This window comes from Dicentrarchus labrax, unplaced genomic scaffold (genome assembly GCF_905237075.1).
Source record: "Dicentrarchus labrax unplaced genomic scaffold, dlabrax2021, whole genome shotgun sequence".
Taxonomy (NCBI): domain Eukaryota; kingdom Metazoa; phylum Chordata; class Actinopteri; family Moronidae; genus Dicentrarchus; species Dicentrarchus labrax.
Window position 1 is genome coordinate 30019022 of NW_026136706.1, and position 20193 is coordinate 30039214.

General features: G+C 39.9%; 1 protein-coding gene across 1 annotated transcript in view; it reads left to right on the forward strand.

Annotated features, from left to right (window-relative positions):
• The first annotated feature begins 609 nt into the window (after positions 1-609).
• The window catches only part of LOC127365856 (diacylglycerol kinase beta), a 102954-nt gene continuing 83370 nt past the window's right edge, over positions 610-20193 (forward strand). Inside the window, exons 1-5 of the mRNA XM_051404393.1 lie at positions 610-714; positions 5387-5848; positions 13334-13410; positions 19026-19046; positions 19807-19957. Coding sequence (XP_051260353.1) covers positions 5782-5848; positions 13334-13410; positions 19026-19046; positions 19807-19957 — 316 coding nt within the window. The 5' untranslated portion in view covers positions 610-714; positions 5387-5781. The remainder of the gene's footprint in view (positions 715-5386; positions 5849-13333; positions 13411-19025; positions 19047-19806; positions 19958-20193) is intronic.

Genomic DNA, 20193 nt, shown 5'->3' on the forward strand with positions numbered 1-20193 from the left:
AATGGTCCAAAAACATAACCAAATTGTCGTTGTTTTACACTTATTTACTTTTACACAAATTAAACAAACAAAATACAACCCAAGAGGTGCTGATAGACGGATTATGTTTGCCTTGGACAAAGCGAGGCTAGCTGTTTCCAATCTTAGCGCTAAGATAAGCCAACCGGCTCTCAGCTTTAGACTTATATTTAACATACAAATACAATGTAAGAGTGGTACTGATCTTCATCTGACTCTCTGCTAGAGAACTAGCAAGCACAGTTCTCAAACTGTCAAACCATTGTTTTAAGAAAGTGAACTGTTATTCTGTGGTTAGATACAGACTTCATATGGTTTGTGGTGAAAGCAGACAAACTCATCTCGAGGACACAAGCACAGAATTGATGCATATCATGTAGTTACATCTGTTCATAGTATCCTGGTGATCTCTCCCTCCCTCTGCCTCTCTGTCTATCTCTGGCATGGTGCTGCTGTTGGTCGTGCACTCCAGTGACGTCATAGTTGCCGGGCAACCTCGTGAGCAAAACAGAATCCCTCTCTGCACAGAGGGGAGGCCCCGTCACACGCTCACAGCATATACATCTACCCTTTGTTCCCTTTGCGTTAGTACCATCACTAAACCTGTACAGCCCATTAGTACATGCCACCTACCATGTAGTGCAGGAGTGAAGAGATCAGCTGATAAAGGAGAGGGGAAGGATATTAAGCGGGAAAGTAAGAACACTGCTTCTCTTTTAAAGCCTGGTAAAAGGAGAAAATGGAGGTTTAAAGGATAAGGCGGGTGATATTCTTTATTTTTCTTATTTAAAAGAATACAAAAGCAATAATGAATTGATCCTGCTGTACTAACAATTTTATTTTATGTGGAGAACGCTTTGAAACAGCAATTCACTGAATGACTCAAATCTTTATAAAAGACCAAGTAGTTAAAATAATTTTGAGACTTTAAGTTTCTGGTGTCGCTAACAATCTGACCACTACTATAGTGACTGTTCAGGCACTGTTTATTTTGAGTCACTTCCACATTAAACCAGTCATGACACTGGTTTAAATACTCACTAGCACACTAAAGGTGTATTTCTCTGTAGTTAAAAATAGTCCCCAGCAAATAAACCATTAAGTCCAAGTTTGAGAACATTTGCTAAAAACTACAAAGCAGCCATTTTAGGTCATAACCGTACCTTTAAAAAAAAAAAAAAGATTTCTAAATGTATAACTTTAATGACATATTTTTTCAGTGGGGAAACGTGCTACTGGCCCAGGCCCCCAGTGGACGTGTGTTTAGCCTGCTGCATTGTTACAAATAAAATACTGAATGTGCTAAACACATGCAACTTCTCATAAAGGTTCAAAAGAGTTATAGGGCTTTGTAGTTTTTACTAAAAGTGGAATTGTGAGGAAAAAGTCAACTGTGTTGGATAAAACACAATGATAGCGATTACAAATCTAAAAAATACCAATATAAAAGTAGTTATAGTAATAAAAGTATGTAAAATGTATTTATTACAGTAACAAGAGTTAAATGTTAAATGACAAAAGGGTTAAATGGATTGGTTTCAACTTAAGTTTGGGTTGTGGAAAAAAAATAGTTGTATCAAGAATAAACAAAGAGTTTTAGAGAGAAGTTGAAACCCTTTACTCCGTACAGCTGGTAGTAAAGTCAAGTCAAAAGGTGAATAAAGTTTACTATTCACTACCCGCTCTGGCAGTCTGTCACCTTATGAAACATGAAATTGCTTTCCAAAACCAGAAACCAGCTAAGCCCATCTAGCATGTAACAGGCAAAATTGTGAAATGTGCCTTTAAGATACTTAGTTGAGCAGTGTACCGGCTATGGATGGATGTCCATCGCTGAGCTTCTGTTTTTCTTTAGCCTCTCAACTCAAGCGTAACGTTTGGATCACGTGTGGCCTCAGTTTTGTTATGTATGATAAAATAGCTGTACCGGGCTTGATAAGGTTCAGGTGTTAGTAATAAACAAAGAGGATTGTGGAAACTCCAGTGCCAGCGTGGCGGTGAGTTTATGACTGACGTCTTTTTCCGCTTTCTTCAAGCTCAGCCAAGAAACACGGACCAAAACTGTTACAAGCATACTGCAAAATACATTGACTGAACAGTTTCATTCTGCATACTACTATGGGAAGAAGTGCGTTTGTCAGTTGAATGTAGGCGGTTTCGGATACAGCCATCGTCAGTTAAACTGTTGTGGAAGTCTGCCAGTAGGGGTTGCTATAACAATGTTCAACTGACACCGACTGTAGCACAGCCACAGACATGGTAGGGAAGTCACAAAGCTTAAAACAGTGTGGGTTTGATTATCATGTAATTTTAGAATAAGAATATCCTTTAACAGGCAGATGTTACAGAGACTGTATTCCATAGAGATTTGTTTCGTGACAACAGTTCATCTCAGTCTGGTGTGTTTGTCTATACAACCTTTTTCTATGCAAACTGTTTTCATTGAGTCTGACCACAATCAAATGATACTGATCTGTTCTCAGGGGAAGTACTGAGAGCTATGGCAGTATTTAAAAATAGACCAACTGTGTCTTTTCAGTATAGTTCAAGGTTAGGTGAAGTGTCTCATAGTTTCAGAAGGGGGATTTAGGGATGCTCGATATTGGCTTTTCTACCGATATCCAATATTCCGATATTGTCCAACTCTCAATTTCAGATACCGATATCACCCGATACTGATATATGCAGGCTTTTTACACCAAAACTGTTAACAACTGGTAACAACATAACATATCTCCTATTGTGGAATTAACACATTATGCCTCATTTTATTGTGATGCCCCACTGGATGCATACATAAATGCAACATGGCTTTCTAAATGTAAACACTGTCTGTGCAAAATAAGAGAACAACTTCAACTTTCATTGTATTAATACTGAAAAGAGCTCTAATGCTAATCGCTAGCTACGTGCTAGCTTTGGTTAATGTGTTTAATTGTATTATGCACCTGAAGGAGTGCTAATGTAAATTCTAAGCCAATTGTTAGTTTGGTTAAGGAACAGCTCATAGCAGGGTCAGATATTTAAGGTACATTGCACTTATTTTGTGTTAATATTAAAATCATTCAGCTTTAAATTGTTTGCTTGTTAGCCACGGTTAGCAACCAACCAGTCTAGTAGTTGTTGTTGTTGTTATACGTCATCTAGCGCGCGCCAGTAAACGTCCCATGCTGCGTTCATGCAGGCTCGGAAATGCTGAAGCCTACAGAACAAACATCGGTTATAAAAACCCGATACCGATAATTCCTGATATTACATTTTTTTGTGAATATCGGCCGATATTATCAGACATTCCTAATTTTAATACTTTCACTCAGTATTATAATTAACTTATAATCAACAAAAGCAGTTTTATGTATTAGTTATTTTTTAGGTACTACAGAAATTCCAAAAACACAGACATTCTGGGTACTTTCAGAAGTGCATTAAATTTAAAGCAGTGGCTAGAATTCCCTTGGTCTGTTTGCTTTTATCTTTTCTCTCTTGGAACTATGTGTACTCTCCTGATCTACAACTTACACAGAATGCACAAGCAAGGATCCTTTCTGGAGCCATCATACTGTAGGTCACATTATCCATATTTCTTTACACTACACAGAAACCTGTTCATTTCAGAAGAGTCTCTAATCCACTAGCCACTGCTGTGGCTTGATATGTTCATCAGTCTTTCTCAATTGAATGTATAAGTGGCTGTTGACATGTTGCGTCTAAACACGGGTGGAAAACCAAAAGAGAAATGCCAGCTGTGCTGTTTTCATCCTTTCATCCAAGGCCCTTGGGAGGTTGCGCTACTGTCGCTCCTGTCATTACTAAGCAACCAAAACCTGCAGGCTGCATCACGATGATGCAAAAAAAAGTTCTGGTAATTTAGCAGTAAGCCTCACTGACTAAACTAAGGCAAACAAACATAAATGGATTTCCAGCACCGTGAATCCCCCACACACAAAGTAAATGAGCTAACATTAGCTAGCACAACTAGTTAGTAACGTAAAAACAACAGCAGGTCGTACAGCTCCGGGTACTGGAAGAGTATAATCTGCTGCTCCACAGATATAGAAACATAGATATTGTGTTTTTTTGGCATAGAGCTGATTAGATCCACCCCTAATGACTGGATTCATTCCTACAAGCAACCAGTATCACCTTCACTTTATCGTGTTCACAACAAACCAAATTTAATGAAAACTGGTTCAGAATTAAGCGAGTTACAGTCGATACTGTAGTGCAGTCTGCATCTCTCAGTATTGCTAACTAGTGGATCTTGACCTCCCCAATATGGCGATCGCACAGACGTATAGTGGTGGCATACAGCAGCGGCCAATGAGATATCTACGTTTCTATGGCTACGTTTCTACTCCTCCATCTTTAGTTTGGCTTAACCAAATGTTGTTATGTCCTTGTTTGGAAAAGGTAAAGCGCATCATGACAAAATAATGAATTTGCAAGCACAAAAGACACAGCATTTGAACGGCCCCTGAGGTTTCTTTTTATAGAGAAACATTTAGACTCATCAGAAGAGGTACAACTTATATATATTGAAGTGTCCCAGTGAGCCAGCATACACAAAGCAAGCCAGGGCCCAGAACCTGACATAGCAAACTGGTGTGCAGCAGTAGATAACATCATTAGTTATACCTGTGCCATTCTTCCTGATTCATCAAAATCTCTGTCATGAAAAAGACATGCTGCCATCAAATTTACGACCCAGTGTCCCTCCCAGGCCGCCAAATACTGCAGCGTCATATATTTGAAGCGGAGGGCCACTGACCAAGCGGCAGTATTTGATGAGTTGGGAGTGAGACTGTGTTGTTAGAGCATGCCTTTGTTGCGTCTACACAGAAAACATTTCTTATATACAGAAGCAGGCTCGGTGGATAAATTAATTTAAAATCTTGTTTACTATAAGAATTGACATTTTCTGAAATAAAAAGAGACAGTGTTTGAATTAAACTGCTGTAAATATATAGTATTTTCTACTTAATTTGTATCAGTGTTGTTTCAGTCTCTATCCGCTGTAGCAATTGAACAACAATATAACTACAGTGCACTAGATTAAAAACTATAAATTCAGGCCAGTGATTAAACTACACTCCTCAGTGTGCAGATGCTCCATCACTCCTCGCCTGCTGCCACTTTCTGCTGTAAATCTCTTTTTGTTCATATTGTGCCGTCATCTTCACTGCCTCTGTCCCTCTTCCCCTTCAACCACCCTCCTTCTATCTGTAAAATGACTTTGAGATGTTACAGATTTTTCTGTACTACTGATAGAAAGCGTTTCATACATTTTATATTTTATATACAGTCCAGAGAATGACGATGATGGCACGTTAATTTACGTGTTTGCTTCTCTCTCGCTCTCTCTCTCCAGGTCAGAGAAGGTGTTTGCTGTTGCAGACCTGCTGAGAATCCTTGTGCCATCTCCGAGTCATTAGGACTAGTTAGTTACTGAGACCATATATCCTTTTGTTTTGTGACAAATTCAACATCTGGAGCACCTCAGCAATATTCAGCTGAACACTCAATTGAACATTGTCACCAGTTCTCTGCCTCCTCCAGTGCTCACGTGGCCTCAGATATATCAACTTTTCACCTCCCGTGTGCTAGCAAGGTGCTTATTGTAAAGAGGCAGAGATGACATCCCAAAACCTCTTTGCCTCAGTCTTATTACACAACCTGACCCAAGGATAACCATCAACCCCCCTGGCGGCACTCGTGGACCGACGCACTCTCAGACACACAGCCCCGGCCCTGGCTTCAGGCAGTATGGGAGACGGGAGCTGGGTATGTCTGAGCCCAGCTGAGTTCGGCCAGCTGCAACAATACAGCGAGTGTGAGTACCCACGTGTCTGAATCTGGGGGTTCCACATTTGTTTTTGTTCTTGTGTGTGTGTGTGTTGGAGATTGTGGGAGATCGTGGCTGGATGATGAATTTCTGTTTGTGTGTGTGTATCTGTCTGTCTGTCTGTCTGTCTTATACAGTGTGTGTGTGTGTGTGTGTGTGTGTGTGTGTGTGTGTGTGTGTGTGTGTGTGTGTGTGCGTGTGTGTGTGTATGGGTGGGTGGGTGTAGCTGATGCTACTGATAATCTTTGTTTGTTAAACTAAATATTGTGGTATTCGTGTTATAGCGTGTTAAAGGCTTTATGCAAACCAAATTCAAAAGAGTACATCAATGGATTTGAAAGTGGTATGCAGTCCCACAAGTACGGAAGCCATGTGAGGCAAGTGAGAAAAAAAGTTTCTGGTGATCCATTTTCTATACTGATATAAATAGTTTTCTCTTCTTATGACTTAAGAACAAGTGAAACAAGTTATTTTTCAAAATAATTGACAAAAATGTTTTGACAAGTGCAAAAGTGGGGAAAAGGGCGTTTTTCTTATTTGTTGATGTTGTTGTAATACTCATTTTGGCCACAAGAGGCAGAGGTGCACTACTACCCCGTGTTCTAAATAGGCCAAAAGAAAGACACAATCTACACTGATCAGCCATAACATTATGAGCACTGACAGGTGAAGTGAATAACACTGATTATCTGGTTATCATGGCTCCTGTCAGTGGGTGGGATATATTAGGCAGCAAGGGAACATTTTGTCCTCAAAGTTGATGTGTTAGAAGCAGGAAAAATGAGCATCTCCAACCTGCAGCTCTTGTGGGGTGTTCCCGCTCTGCAGTCAGTACCTATCAAAAGTGCTCCAAGGAAGGAAAAGAACCGGAGACAGGGTCATGGGCGGCCAAGGCTAATTGATGCATGTGGGGAGTGAAGGCTGGCCCGTGTGGTCCGATCCAACAGACGAGCTACTGTAGCTCAAACTGCTGAAACAGTTAATGCTGGTTCTGATAGAAAGGTGTCAGAACACATAGTGCAGAGCAGTCTGTTGGTCTGGGGCTGAATAATATGCGTTATGGCTAATATTTGTATGTACCTGCAAGTGCAGAGAGAATTCACCTGGAAGAAAACACGTGGGTACTGGGGTAGTGACATGCTTCAGCATTTTGTGGCCAAAACAAAAAAAAATTAAAGGAACTTACATTTGTACCAGAAAATTGATCAGAATGTTTTTCTCATTTGCCTCTCTGGGCTTCCATACACAAGCCACACATGTCACTACTAAGATATATAAAGCTCTACATAAGCAAGCATTGTTTTGTTTGCCCTTAAAATGTATATTTAACATTATCATTTTTCTTTTACTGGCTCTTTTTAGTTTTCACCTTGTAACCCAGTTGTTTTGGTAACTAAAGTTACTTCCAATCACTCAACTATTATTTTCTGTATGTGTTCAGTTTCTGTACCAGTGACCATCTACTAGTGACATTTGTTCACTCCTGGGACTCAGTTATGAAAGAATTCTAAAATCAACAGGAAAACAAATACTGGACCAGGACCTCAGCCGGGATGATTGGTGTCACATTACTCTCCATGTTTTTTCCAGAATGCCACTTATTAGCCTGCTGGATGAGCCTTGTGGCTATCTCTCCCCTCACTAGCAACCACATTTGTTAGTCAAAAGAGCATCTGTATTCTGGTTGCTGGTGGATTGTGCCTGTCATTACGGCTGATGAATAGAGAATGACTCTCTCACGCAAGCTATTCTGTTGAGGAATTACACAATCACGCATAAATCATTGTTTTATAGACCCACATGAAGTAAAGCCATAACAGGTCATTGTGTCAGATGCACTGATTGACTGGAAGGTCATTGACAGAATATTCTCTACAAAGATACAGTAAGCAGTTGTAAGTGCTGTGTATGTGCAGGAGGGAGGCTACCTTTAGTTAATAGTTAATAACTGCAATTAAAAACAATAGTGAAGAGCTCATCCCCTGTCTTTTTCTTCCTGGCTGTGTCTGTGTGTTGCTTGATTTGGTTGCCAGTGGCTTGGTGTCAGTTGCCTGAGTATTTCTTCATGTCCAGTGGTATAATTTGATGGTATCAGCTGTAAGAATGACATAAAAACATACACAAATAGTCAGCTTGGAACAATAATAATATGTTATATAATATAATATGTTTTTTCCACAAACAAAAGTCTAATTTCCCATTTAAAATCCTTAAACAGTAATCTCCTCCTTCTACCTCATTAAAACTTCCACAATCTTTGAATATTCAAATATTCAAAGATATTTCTAAAGTTTTCCTGCACAAGATGTCTCCTACTTCACTGTAAAGTCCATTCTCAGTGGATGTGCACTGGTGGCTTCAAGTTTCTACATCACACTGTACAAGTTGATACTGGACCAGGGTTGACTTTCAAACTATTTATGATGTCACAAATCCTGCTGGTAGGCCTCACCTCTTAAAATCAGATTTTCAATGAGCACAGGGGAATCTAAGAACTACTTCTGACCTCTTAACCTGCAGTGGGTTGCATCATGTTGTGTTTTCATGGCCTGACAGTTGTCTCTTTAGCCTTAGACTAGACCAAATATCCAGTATTTCATCTTCCATTGCCTGGGGTGGCCTTAGCCCTGTTAGGGACGGTCTCATCTACGATGCGGATAAATCCAAAAAACACTGTTTGAAAACACTTCTGCTAAAGCATAGATCTCACCTTTGTTGCTTGTCCAAATATGTTTTCTAGTGCAGCTTCTAGTTTGCATCATTGTGCTGTTCCCTGAGGGCGGACGACACCGACTGGTACTTAATGGTTGGTGAGAACTGCACTTGAAGTAGTGTGCTTTTTTCCCAAACAGCCACAATGGGCAACACTAACTTTTAATAACAATTCATTTGCGTTGAAAAGTTTTACTTTATTTGTCTGGAAACTCTGTAGTGATTACGTGAAAAAGTGACCTATAGTGGAGGGACAGGAAGTTTAGTGTTTGCCTGCAGTGCATGACTGTGGCGGAGGTCAGTTATGTGATTTGTTTGCTTACAGTGGGTCTCCTCCATAAGACCCTGCACAGGAGGAAATAATCTAGGCTAATCCTCGGCCCAGTCCTGTTGCTGTTGCTGTGATCTAGCAAGGCTTTTTAGTTTATGAGGCAGCTCGCAGTAGAGATAGAGGAGTATAATGGAAACATGACAAATGTGCACACTGGGAAGGCCCCTGCAGGCTGGGAAGGTCTCATTTTTACTGCCGGAGAGGAGTGGAAAGACAGGGAGGCTTGTGTATCAGCAGCCAATCAATCAAGGACATAATGAAGGGCACTAGCTGTGTTTTCCTCTTGAGATAGGTGTATGTGAGGGAGCAGCACCATCAGGCTAAAGGGCTAGTGTCATTAATAAGCCATATAATCAAATAGAACTGAAACAATTAGTTCATCAATCAATTGCAACCATTCTGGTAATTGATGAATCATTTGAGTCATTTACCGGTCCTGGCTTCTCAAATGTCATTTGATGGTTTTCTTTGTGTTATATGATAGTAAACTAAATGTCTCTGTGTTACAGATTGTTGGTCGGACAAAACTAATTGGGCTGTAGGAAGTTGTGATGGGCATTTGTCACTTTTTTCCCCGACATCTTATAGACAAAACGATTAATCAACGAATTGAGAAAATAATCAGCAGATTAATTGATAATGAAAATGCTCATTAGTTGCAGGCCTAATACAATCAGTCAGAGCTGAAGCAATATGTTGATTAATTGATTAGTCGAAAAACTGAAATTCATCAACAACAATTTAGATAATTGCTGAATCATTTAAGTTATTTACAATGCGGAGATGCCAGACAGCCTCTGGTTGCAGTGTTTCAACTGTAAGGATTTACTGCTTTAAAAAACAAAACAAAAAGCAATAAAACTGAGAACTGAAACCTTCTGCTGTTTACTACTGTTCTGTCTGTCAGACAAAATGTCACTTATGTGATGATTTTTCACTGTTTTCTGACACGTTATAGACTAAATGACCAATCAGAGAAATTATCAAAGATCTATCGATAGTGAAAATTATGTTGCAGCCTCTTAATCAGTCCCTCCAGGACACTGTGATTGCAACATTTAATGCAAATTCAACCAATCCCTCAGAATTCTGTGTGACCTTGCACATTTGATCAATCATAGCAGTCCTAAAATGTTGAGCCATACCTCACCAAACTACTAGAGTTTTTATTATAAATGCAAAAAAATAAAAACAATACTCCCAATTGGGACTGTTTAAGTAAGACGTTCCTGGTTGCAGTAACAGTTATTATCAGTGGAGTTTTGTGTTGCGGTGTAATCATTTTAATTACAGAAACTGCCTTGTTGTTCACAACTCAAGCTTATGGGGAAAAGTATATTCGGGACTGATACAGTGACACATGAGGGAATACACAAGGGGCAAACAAAATGGACGCCAACAACAACTAAATACAAAGCAAAACTAACTTAACCCAAATCCCCCCGATGGCATGGCAGCACATGGATTGGCCCAATGAGCTGGTTCCAGGTTTTAAGAGTCCTCAACCCTCAGCCACACCTTCACCAAAACAAAAATTGTGACTCAGAGACAAAGAAACAAATGATCTGTAATACCTCAAGAAACAATCCACAGACAGTCCACGGTGGAGAGGTACTCAGCAACAATACTGTATGACAAAACATTAACATTAAAATGGTTACCTCTGTGCCTTCATACATTTATAATCATTTATAAAGATGTTCTTCATACAAAAGTTGTCAATTTGTAACTTACACATCTGTGATCTATAAATCTCAGGTTAACTTAAAATTGAGAGCACCTGCCTTAGCGTTTTCCCCTTATATAATGCTTGCACCAATGAGTCAGGAATAGCCATGGACCAAAAGACACACACACACACACACACACCCAGATGCATAGATGTGGTTACCACGCTCTTCTCCCACTCAGTGCAACAGATGCTGAACGAGTTAAGGGGACAAAATCTAAAGTTTGTAGGGAATACAGTTATACATTAATGCTGAATTGACAGGAAGACTGCAGACATATGACACTCTTCAGCTTGTGTTTCTTGAATTCTGTGTTTTTACACACTTAAGACATTTTTAATATGACACATTTCTTGTGACATAATAACAGGTGAGTTTGGTGTAATATTTTCCCCAGAGAGTGCAGGGAACTTTTCAAACTGCTGTGTATATATAAATTTATCATACTTTAGTGTTACTGTAGCGGTGACAAAACACTAAAATATGATAAATTTCTCTGACATCGACTGCTGCCAGTTATTAGTTTGACGAATGGTTTAATAATGAGTGTTTATTGATTACTGACGGTGGTTGATCAGGCCAATTATTATCTAATCGTACTTTTTAACAGCAGTATGCTGTAAGGCAGTGGTTCCCAACCTTTTTCCTTAAGGGAGCCCTTTTCTATTATTGAGTAAACTGACTGACATATTTTATGGATTTAGCATATTATATTCTTATATAGGTCTACTGTGTAGGATATTTCTTATGTTTTCTTTCAACCCTTAAAAACAAAAGGCCTTGTGACCCTTAGGGGGGTCCTGACCCCCACATTGACTATCTTTACATATGATATAAATAATATATAAACTGAGCTTTATAGTAGAAGAGTTGCCATAATCTTGCACCCCCACTTTTACCTATAACAAGTTTCCCATAATTCCGGTCACTTTGTGGGGGTATGCAAAGTTCACCACCAGCTTGCACACTGCAATAGGCCTTCATAACCAGCAGGAAAATGACTTGTGCCAAGTCTAGACTCTGCTTAGAGATGAGACAATTTCCATGTCAGTGTTAAGAAAACCTAACTTTGACATGGAAATTATACTTATATATATATATTATATATTATATTATAAAAAAGAACTACTTATGTGGTTTTACTTCACATCAAAATTGATCAGAAAAGATCAAAATTTATCTTAAGTCCGTTTTATAAATGAGGTGTCTGGTCTTTATTAAAAAAAAGGTCATAAGGAATTATCAAAAAAGTATTGATTTTCAAAATTAATCATTTTATACATCTTTCAGCTATATTGCCCAGTCCTATAATACAATACAACTGCTTAAAATGTTGATTAATTATCAATGTAGGAGTTGATTTATTTTCGTTTAAAGCTGCAGTAGGTGATTTTAATACAAATATCACAGTTTCACTATATCCCGACAGTAGATTGATAATCTGTGAAAAAATCTGGTTCCTCTAGCTCCACCTAGTGCTCCTAATGGCAAGAATCCACTGGGCCTGAACGAAAACAACCTATACATAAACATATAAAGACTCTTTGGGTTGGTGACTTGAAAATAATTGATTGTCAGTCTTATTCCCAGAGTCCCAAAACATCTGTATTTGACTCCCTGGGAGTGAGACTCAACAATCAACTATCTTTCTCGGCTCTGATTGGTTGTTTTTGTTCAGGCCTGGTGGATTCTTGCAAATAACATTAGGAGAACTAGGAGGAACCTGATTTTTTTCACAGATTATCTGTCTGATGTACTACTGTCAGGATATAGTGGAAGTTTCAGCAAATATGATTACAAATATTTTTATAAAAATTACCTAGTGCAGCTTTAATTGATTAATTCACTATTTGTTTACTGTAAATAAATATTTTTTCTAATGCTGGTGACTTAAGTGCGTTTGACAGTGATGTTCTTGTGGATCACTACCACATTGTGGATGCAGCTAATGCAAGAGACTGGCCATTTTTTGTTCTCTAATCAAGCATTTCTCATCTTATCTTACCTGAGATCGTACAATCCTCTCTCCCTCTTTGTTTGCCTTCTTTGTGGACAGCCAATGCAGGACGGAAATAGGAAAGCTTTACAGTCTGCAAAGCTGCAGAGCACTAAAAATAATGAAGTGTCATCCATAGTTGATTATGAGAGCTGACATGATTGGTGAAATCAGGTCTGGAGCATGTGCATGCATAAAGTGTGTGCGCTGATGGTGGTAGTGAAGCGATCTGTTCATGCACACGTGTACATTTGTCCCCTGTAATTGTCTGACAGACGATCGTGGGAGGAGGTCATTACGGTTAGTGTTCTGGACGGGGGCTCTCTGACGTGTGTGTGTGTGGATATGGGATTAGCATCTAAAAGTGAGAAAGACAACATGTCCCCTTTTTACTTTTCACTAACAGGGTGACTCACAGGCTCAGCTCAACTGATGCAGCACTTTCCCGTACTAGTACAGATTAGTATTTAACAGGGCAACCGTTAATGAGATGCAGCATGTTTATTCCGTTTTTGAGAAAGCATTTTATCCACAGGAACATTTCCACTCAGAGATATGATTATAAAAACTGCTTAAGGAAATGTACTCATGATGGAGCCCGTTTTGCTCTCTGTGTGGTTGCAAGGTTTTCAGAAGTGTATCAAAGCAAATACATTACAGTACATATAATAACAATGTCCTGTTTTTCTCCTTTTCCTCCTCAGACTCCACAAAGAAGCTGAAGGATGTGTTGGAGGAGTTTCACGGAGAAGGCGTCCTTTCCAAATACAATCCAGAGCAGGTGTGTCTGTGCCACAATCCCCCACTCCACTATCCTTCACCCACTTTGATCGTTTTTTGTCACATTCTGGTCGATATTGTGTCTCATTCTGCCACAGCTACTGTCCGTGGGCACACAAACACATGGTGTGACGTCATGGGGCGCTTGTTAACTTTGTCTGATTCAGTGTGATATCGAGTGACGGAATGATTAGACACACCCTCAGTGTTAACTTTGGCGCCTGATGTCAGCAGGTCAGCTCCCACCTGGACTGTAGACTGCAGTGGCTGCAGCACTCGTTGCAGAATGTTTTATACCACCATTTGAACTATGGACAGGGTTTTGACTTTTTGGTTTTTTTCAGTTTTGGACTCACATCTCTCTCTCTCTGTCTGTAACATAATTAGAGTACATTTATTTAACAACTGTACTTAAAGGTCCAGTGTGTAACATTTAGGAGGATCTATTGTCAGAAATTGAATATATTATTCATAGCTATGTTTTCATTAGTGTATAATCACCTGAATATAGGAACTGTTATGTTTTTGTTACCTTAGAAATGGCCATTTCTACAGTAGCCCTGAAGGGACAAACACTGGCTCTAGATAGGGGTGTTCATGTATTTTGGACTTCTTGCAGCCACTGTAGTTTCTCCCTGGATGGAGGAATGTTAATCCTACACACTGGATGTTTAATGCATCAATCATTATAATCTAGGGATATGTCAAATATTATTCTTAAATGGGCCTTTCACTTTTGGTACTTTAAGTATATTTTGCTGCTGATAATACAGGCAGCCCCTTTGGACAAAAGTGGCGGTGTTTCTACCATCTCATTTAATTGATTACGGAGGAATCCAACCTGGAGGCAGGCACTAAGAATAACTATGAAGTAGTCAAGAAGGATAGTTGATTACGCTTGGAATGAGACTCAACAATCAACTATCTTTAAGCCACAAGCTCTGATTGGTTGTTTTCGTTCAGGCCCGGTAGATTTGTGCAAATACCATTAGGAGCACTAGGAGGAGCCTAGGATCAGGAACCTGATCGACATGTAGTACGGTCAGGATATAGTGAAAGTTTCAGCAAAATTATGATAAAAAAGTAATTTTTTTATAAAAGTTACCTACTGCAGATTTAATTTGTTTTGTTCTGTCCAAAGCACATTCTCTGTATATACCCACAGAGGTTACAGACTGCTGCAGTATCAGCCTGCAGGCTTGAATTTCTCTTTGTCTATATGTGATTTTTATAAAATTATGCATTTAATATTATAAAGGAAAAAATTATGTATTGCAAGTTTCGTGACTGATAATCATACAGGTAATGAAGGCCAGTTACATGATACTTTTACATGCATTTTACAGATCAGACAAAGTGGTGCATAAATGTCAATGTTTCATAATTCCTAAAACTCTAACCCTGTCATAATCAATTTCACACTAGTGTTTTGAGAATTAATTAACATTTGCATACAGCCGTGTCCAGTCCAGACATGTCTGCCTTCTCGTCCAATTCCTCCTCCACATTATTGGATTGGATTTGCCCATCCTGCACATCCATGTCATTTTTATGACAGTGACTATTATCATTTTTCCCACCTCGTGATACATTTCTTCCCTCTCATGGCATCCTTTTTTTCACTCCTCCCCTCTTGCTCCTCTCCCTCTTCACTATCACCTCCTCTCTGCAAGCTCTTCCTCAGTATTTGTGATGACATGACTAACAGCCCGGCTGGACGTTTGGCGCCGTAGGAACCGGACTTAATGTGGTCTTAGTGTGGTCTTTCTGAGTCACCTGGCGCCACCGTGACCACTATGCCCCTCCTTCTGCCATCCATCTGTGTGCGCGTGCGCCTCTAATGACTCATCGGCCCATTGTGCCAGCTGTAGTGGAATCTACTCAGCCAGCTGGTGACAAAAGAAGACTATGACCTCTCTTTCTTCCCGCTTAGAGCTTTTATTGAGCTTATTTTTAGCCTAAGCGTGGCTCTGCCTTTTCTGGAGGAGTTTAAAAAAGCGGATTAAGGACAATGGATAAAAAGAAAGAACGATGATTGACACTTTTCGCTGTCAGTAGTGTAGGGTTTTCTTCATTGAACAGATTAGCAAACAAACAGTAGCACCATAATTCTCATTGATTGATGAGCTACTGCGAGACAGAGGCTGTACATTACACCCACTTCACAGCAGTTAAAGGCTCCATCAGGCATGATGAATTTATCACTGTGTCATTTGGCTGTAGCATAATTGATGATGTCACATAGAAATCTCTTATTTTATTATCAAACACAGGCCTGTCATGATAATTACGTTATCGACATATCATACAATATATACAATATGTAATTATCAACTTCTAATAATAGTATAACAACTTTATCTGTATAGCACTTTTTTAAAAACAATGTTTACAAAGTGCTTTACATACACACACAAAAATTGCAGCAAAAAAAGATTAAAAGGGGGACAGAATACAATCATAAACACCCCAGTAATCAGAGATACTGTTAAAAAGATTAAAAACATAACACACAGGTGAAAAAAACACAATACATAGCAGCATGTGCTGAAATGAAATTAAGAAAGATTAAAAAAAAAATCATAAGGATACACAAGACATATTGTATAAATTCACATAGAAGCCCGTTTTGAAAAGGGATTTGAAAAGACCCGTAGTCCTACCTTTTACTGTCAAAAGTAAGTCAATCAAATCATTCTGACAGCCTGGCCCGAAATGTAAAAGATTAAATGAACCATGTAAATGTGTCATAGCTGCAGATTGGCAGCCTTGAATGTGAGCCCGCTCAAGGGGAAGATAATCGTTGCTTAGACTCTGGGGCGAACGTGTCTTCCATTGGGGACAGGAATTTCCACAGATGCGTCTGGGTGTACTAACTTTCAAGGAAATCTTTCAAATTATAAGCACTGCTTTTTGTATTTTATGATTTCATAACCTGTAGTGTACTATGTGGACAGACGTGTGTGTGTTTTCTATGGCACATGAGCATATTTGTCTGAACTTGCACAGCAAATGAAAGCCTCATGGTTTGTTTGGCCAAATAAGGAGAGGAGAGTGATATGAATAATGCCTGGCTGGCTCCGGGAGCTCTCAGGGTTAGGTCAACACTGCTGGCCTGAGGGAGGATCCTCATCACGGTGTGTTCTTCTGTGATGGAGCGTCAGTTACAGCAGCTTCAAACCTGCTGAACAGAAAGAGCATATTTCCATTAAGTCTTGACGTACAAAAGGGATCAGCTTTTCTTTGTCCTATTTTGGTGTGAACCAGATGTTCCCTGAGAGGAAAGGAGTTTGCCCACACTACAGCCTTATTATGTTTGCTTAGTTTATTAGCACCAGCTCTGCTTAAAACCAGAGAGGAAATCTTGACCACACACAACGCACCTAGAACTGCCAAACATTGATGGCAGTGATATGATCTAGAGCTGAAATAATAAGTCCATTAATCATTGGTCGATCCACAGAAATATAATTAACAACTCCTCCGGTAACCAATACTCGATTGAAAAGTGTGACAAATTGCCCAAAATTCTGCAGTTCTAGCTTCTCAATTGAGAGGATTGGCTACTTTTCTTAATCATTTATCATTATAAACACAATATCTTTGGGTTTAGCACAAAACAAGACATTTGAAGATGTCTGCTTGGGTCTTTGAAGTTTTGGTGGAATTTTTTCACCGTAACAATCCTTAGACTAAAAACTGTTTAGTCTAAGGATTGTTACTGTGAAAAAATTGTTTAATCAAAAATTGCAAATTGATAAGTAATAGAAATAAATGTTGCAGCCCTAATGTGATTGCCTCCTCTGGGAGCATACACAGATCAGCCATAACATTATGACCACCTGGGCACCCTGGTGGATCGGACAACACGGGCCAGCCTTCACTCCCCACGTGCATCAATGACCCTGTCTCCGGTTCTTTTACTTCCTTGGAGCACTTTTCATAGGTACTGACCACTGCAGACCGGGAACACCCCACAAGAGCTGCAGGTTCGAGATACTCTGACCCAGTCATCTAGCCATCACAATTTGTCAAGGTCGCTCAAATCCTCACGCTGCCCTCCTGCTTCAAACACATCAACTTTGATGACAAAATGTTCACTTGCTGCCTAATATATCCCACCCACTGACGGGAGCCATGATAACCAGTGTTTTTCACTTCACCTCTCAGTGTGCAAAATGTTCGGTGTATGCTAAATTGGTAGTTCAGTTAGACTGACATAAGATGTGTTATAAGTCCAATGTAGGGTGGATATAGGTTATGAGGATTTGGCAAAATCAAGTTCAGGTAGTTTGCTTTTTTATTGTTTAGCAGAAGTGCAACAGACTGGTTGTTAAATCAGATTCTCTCTCCAACATGCTGCTATTATTAATTCTGCAGCATGGACAATACCCAGGTTATCAAATACCAATGCCGTTTTGCCATGCCCCTTGGCATCTCATACGGAAGCATGTGTATGGTTAATGGAACAACTGGGTTAGGTTTAGGCAACAAAGGTTAGGTTTAGGAAAATGTCACGATTGCACTGCCTAGTTTGACAATTTGATCTGAGTTTGGTGCGTTGAGCTGGACGGACTCACTGAGAATGACCAGTCAATCACAAGGTAGCCACGCCACGTACCCTACTTTATGGTCTAATTTACTCTAAATGGGACCATCATATACTAAATGAACATCATGCTGTATGGAGATGACTGAAACTAGAGATTGAGACCATAAACCCATCAGGAAACTGTTTACTGAACTCATAAATCAAGTGAGAAGTTGGGTCAATTCTCCATGAGACTTAATATTATCAGACTTCTTTTTTGCAGCCAATGAAGCTATTTGCTGGCCATTAGAGAGAATGCAGGTGTAAGAAACTTCACAGACCCAGAAGCTCTGTCCACTAATTATATACAGTCAATGGGTTTCACACGGGACACAAACAGGTTGAAAGTAACTGTGTTTGTTCGACCCATGCATCCACCCAATCACCTTTGACAGCCCACTGCATCTCAGACAATAATGGGTATTTTGTGCATCTGTATTGAGTTTCAGGCCACTTTCATATGTGGTACAAATCAGATACAGTTCTGATTCTTTTGCAATGTGACCTCAGTGGGAACAGTCATATCTGAATTCATATGGCTTTTATGTCACTCTAGTTCTATGTTCGTCACGGGTCACTTTAGCACCTTGATGTGGGCCACTTTTAACAAATAATGTGAACAGAAAAACATAAAAGATCTGATCTGAGCAATAAAGGCTTGCAATGTGAACGTAGCCTACTGTGAAATATGTGTGTGTCACAAAAAATGAGGCCAAGCAGGCAAATCTTAATTGAAAGTCTATATTACTGAATCACATTTGTGCTTATTTGATTAAGGGTTAACGTGTGCAACCAGATAGCTTCAGGCTTATCAGGCTACCACGTGTGCCTGGCTGAGTGCAGCACAGTAAGAACCAAACAGTCCCTGCAGAGCTGAAGACCAACCAGTGCTAACATCCTCATCAGAGATACTACCTCACACAAAGTACCTAACCCCTTCTCTTCTTCTACCCACTCCTCCCTCGCTCTTTTCACCTTTTCTTCCTTCCTCCCTCTCCTCCTCATTGTTCCCAACTGTTAAACAGAAGCAAGACGTTCTCAACCAAGTAAGCCTCAGCCCGGAGGGCTCTGCATGCTGTGTGGTGTCTGTGTCAGCAGACTGCATGCACATTCTGTCCACTAACACAACATAACCCCGCCTTATTCGCTACAGATGGCCTGTCACCCTGCCACAGGGCAAAAAGGCCAGAGTTCATGGGGGTCGTTGAGTTGAATGCTGCCATGCACCCACCACATGGCTGTGTGAGGGGCAGCTGGGGGGAGGGGATGGGGGGGATTTGCCAGAGGTAAATGGAAGGAGTATTACATTTCTATCTCTATATTCAGTGTTACAGCTCAGGAGTGTTAATATGACATGTTTTGCCGTCTGTATTGCTTTCTTTACGTTGTTTTGTTGTCTTTAAAACCATCAGTTTACTCCAATTACTAAGGTTTTGTCTGGGTGCAGCTTCCAGCACCTCCGCTTGCCCCTGCTACCCTTAATGAGATACTCTGTGGTGGTCAGTTGACGGGTCTCCCAGACTTTGACATGTACTGACCTTTTAAAGCCTTTAGAATCTATTGAGAGTGATTTCACTTTAATGGCTTCAAACCATATCATCATGAGGCGGTTACTTTTAAGAAAACTGGCATGTCACCCCAAATCAAGGCTTTCATTTCAGGGCAACTTGAACCGAAAGTCCATCACATTTTCTCTTTTTTGTTGTCTTAACAAATGAGTTGTCCATCTGTGGTTGATGTGAACTTTATTCACAAGTGTGCCTCAGTAAGTCTGTTAACCTACTTGCTCTTTCCTCTCCCATGCAGCCCATCGACTATGAGGGCTTCCAGCTCTTCATGGCCACTTACCTGGAGAATGACATCCCGGAGGAGCTATGTCAGCACCTCTTCACCTCCTTCAAGAGCAAGACAGGAGGCTGCTCTCCCGATCAGTCTCGTGCAGGAACGAGCTTACTGGGTAGGCTGTTTGTATTTGCATAGTGGCTTTTTTTTTCATTCTCAGTTAAGTTGGACTCTGTGACTTTTAATGTAACTGCATTTTCGGTTTCACACACCAATGATCTGGTCTACATCTACTTAATGAAAGTTGTTGGACTCGCTGACTCAAAAAACACGTTAGTAATTATGTGACGTAGTCAAAAATGTTGATGTAACAAAAAATCCCTAAGCATTGCTCTCTGGTTGTTTCAGTAG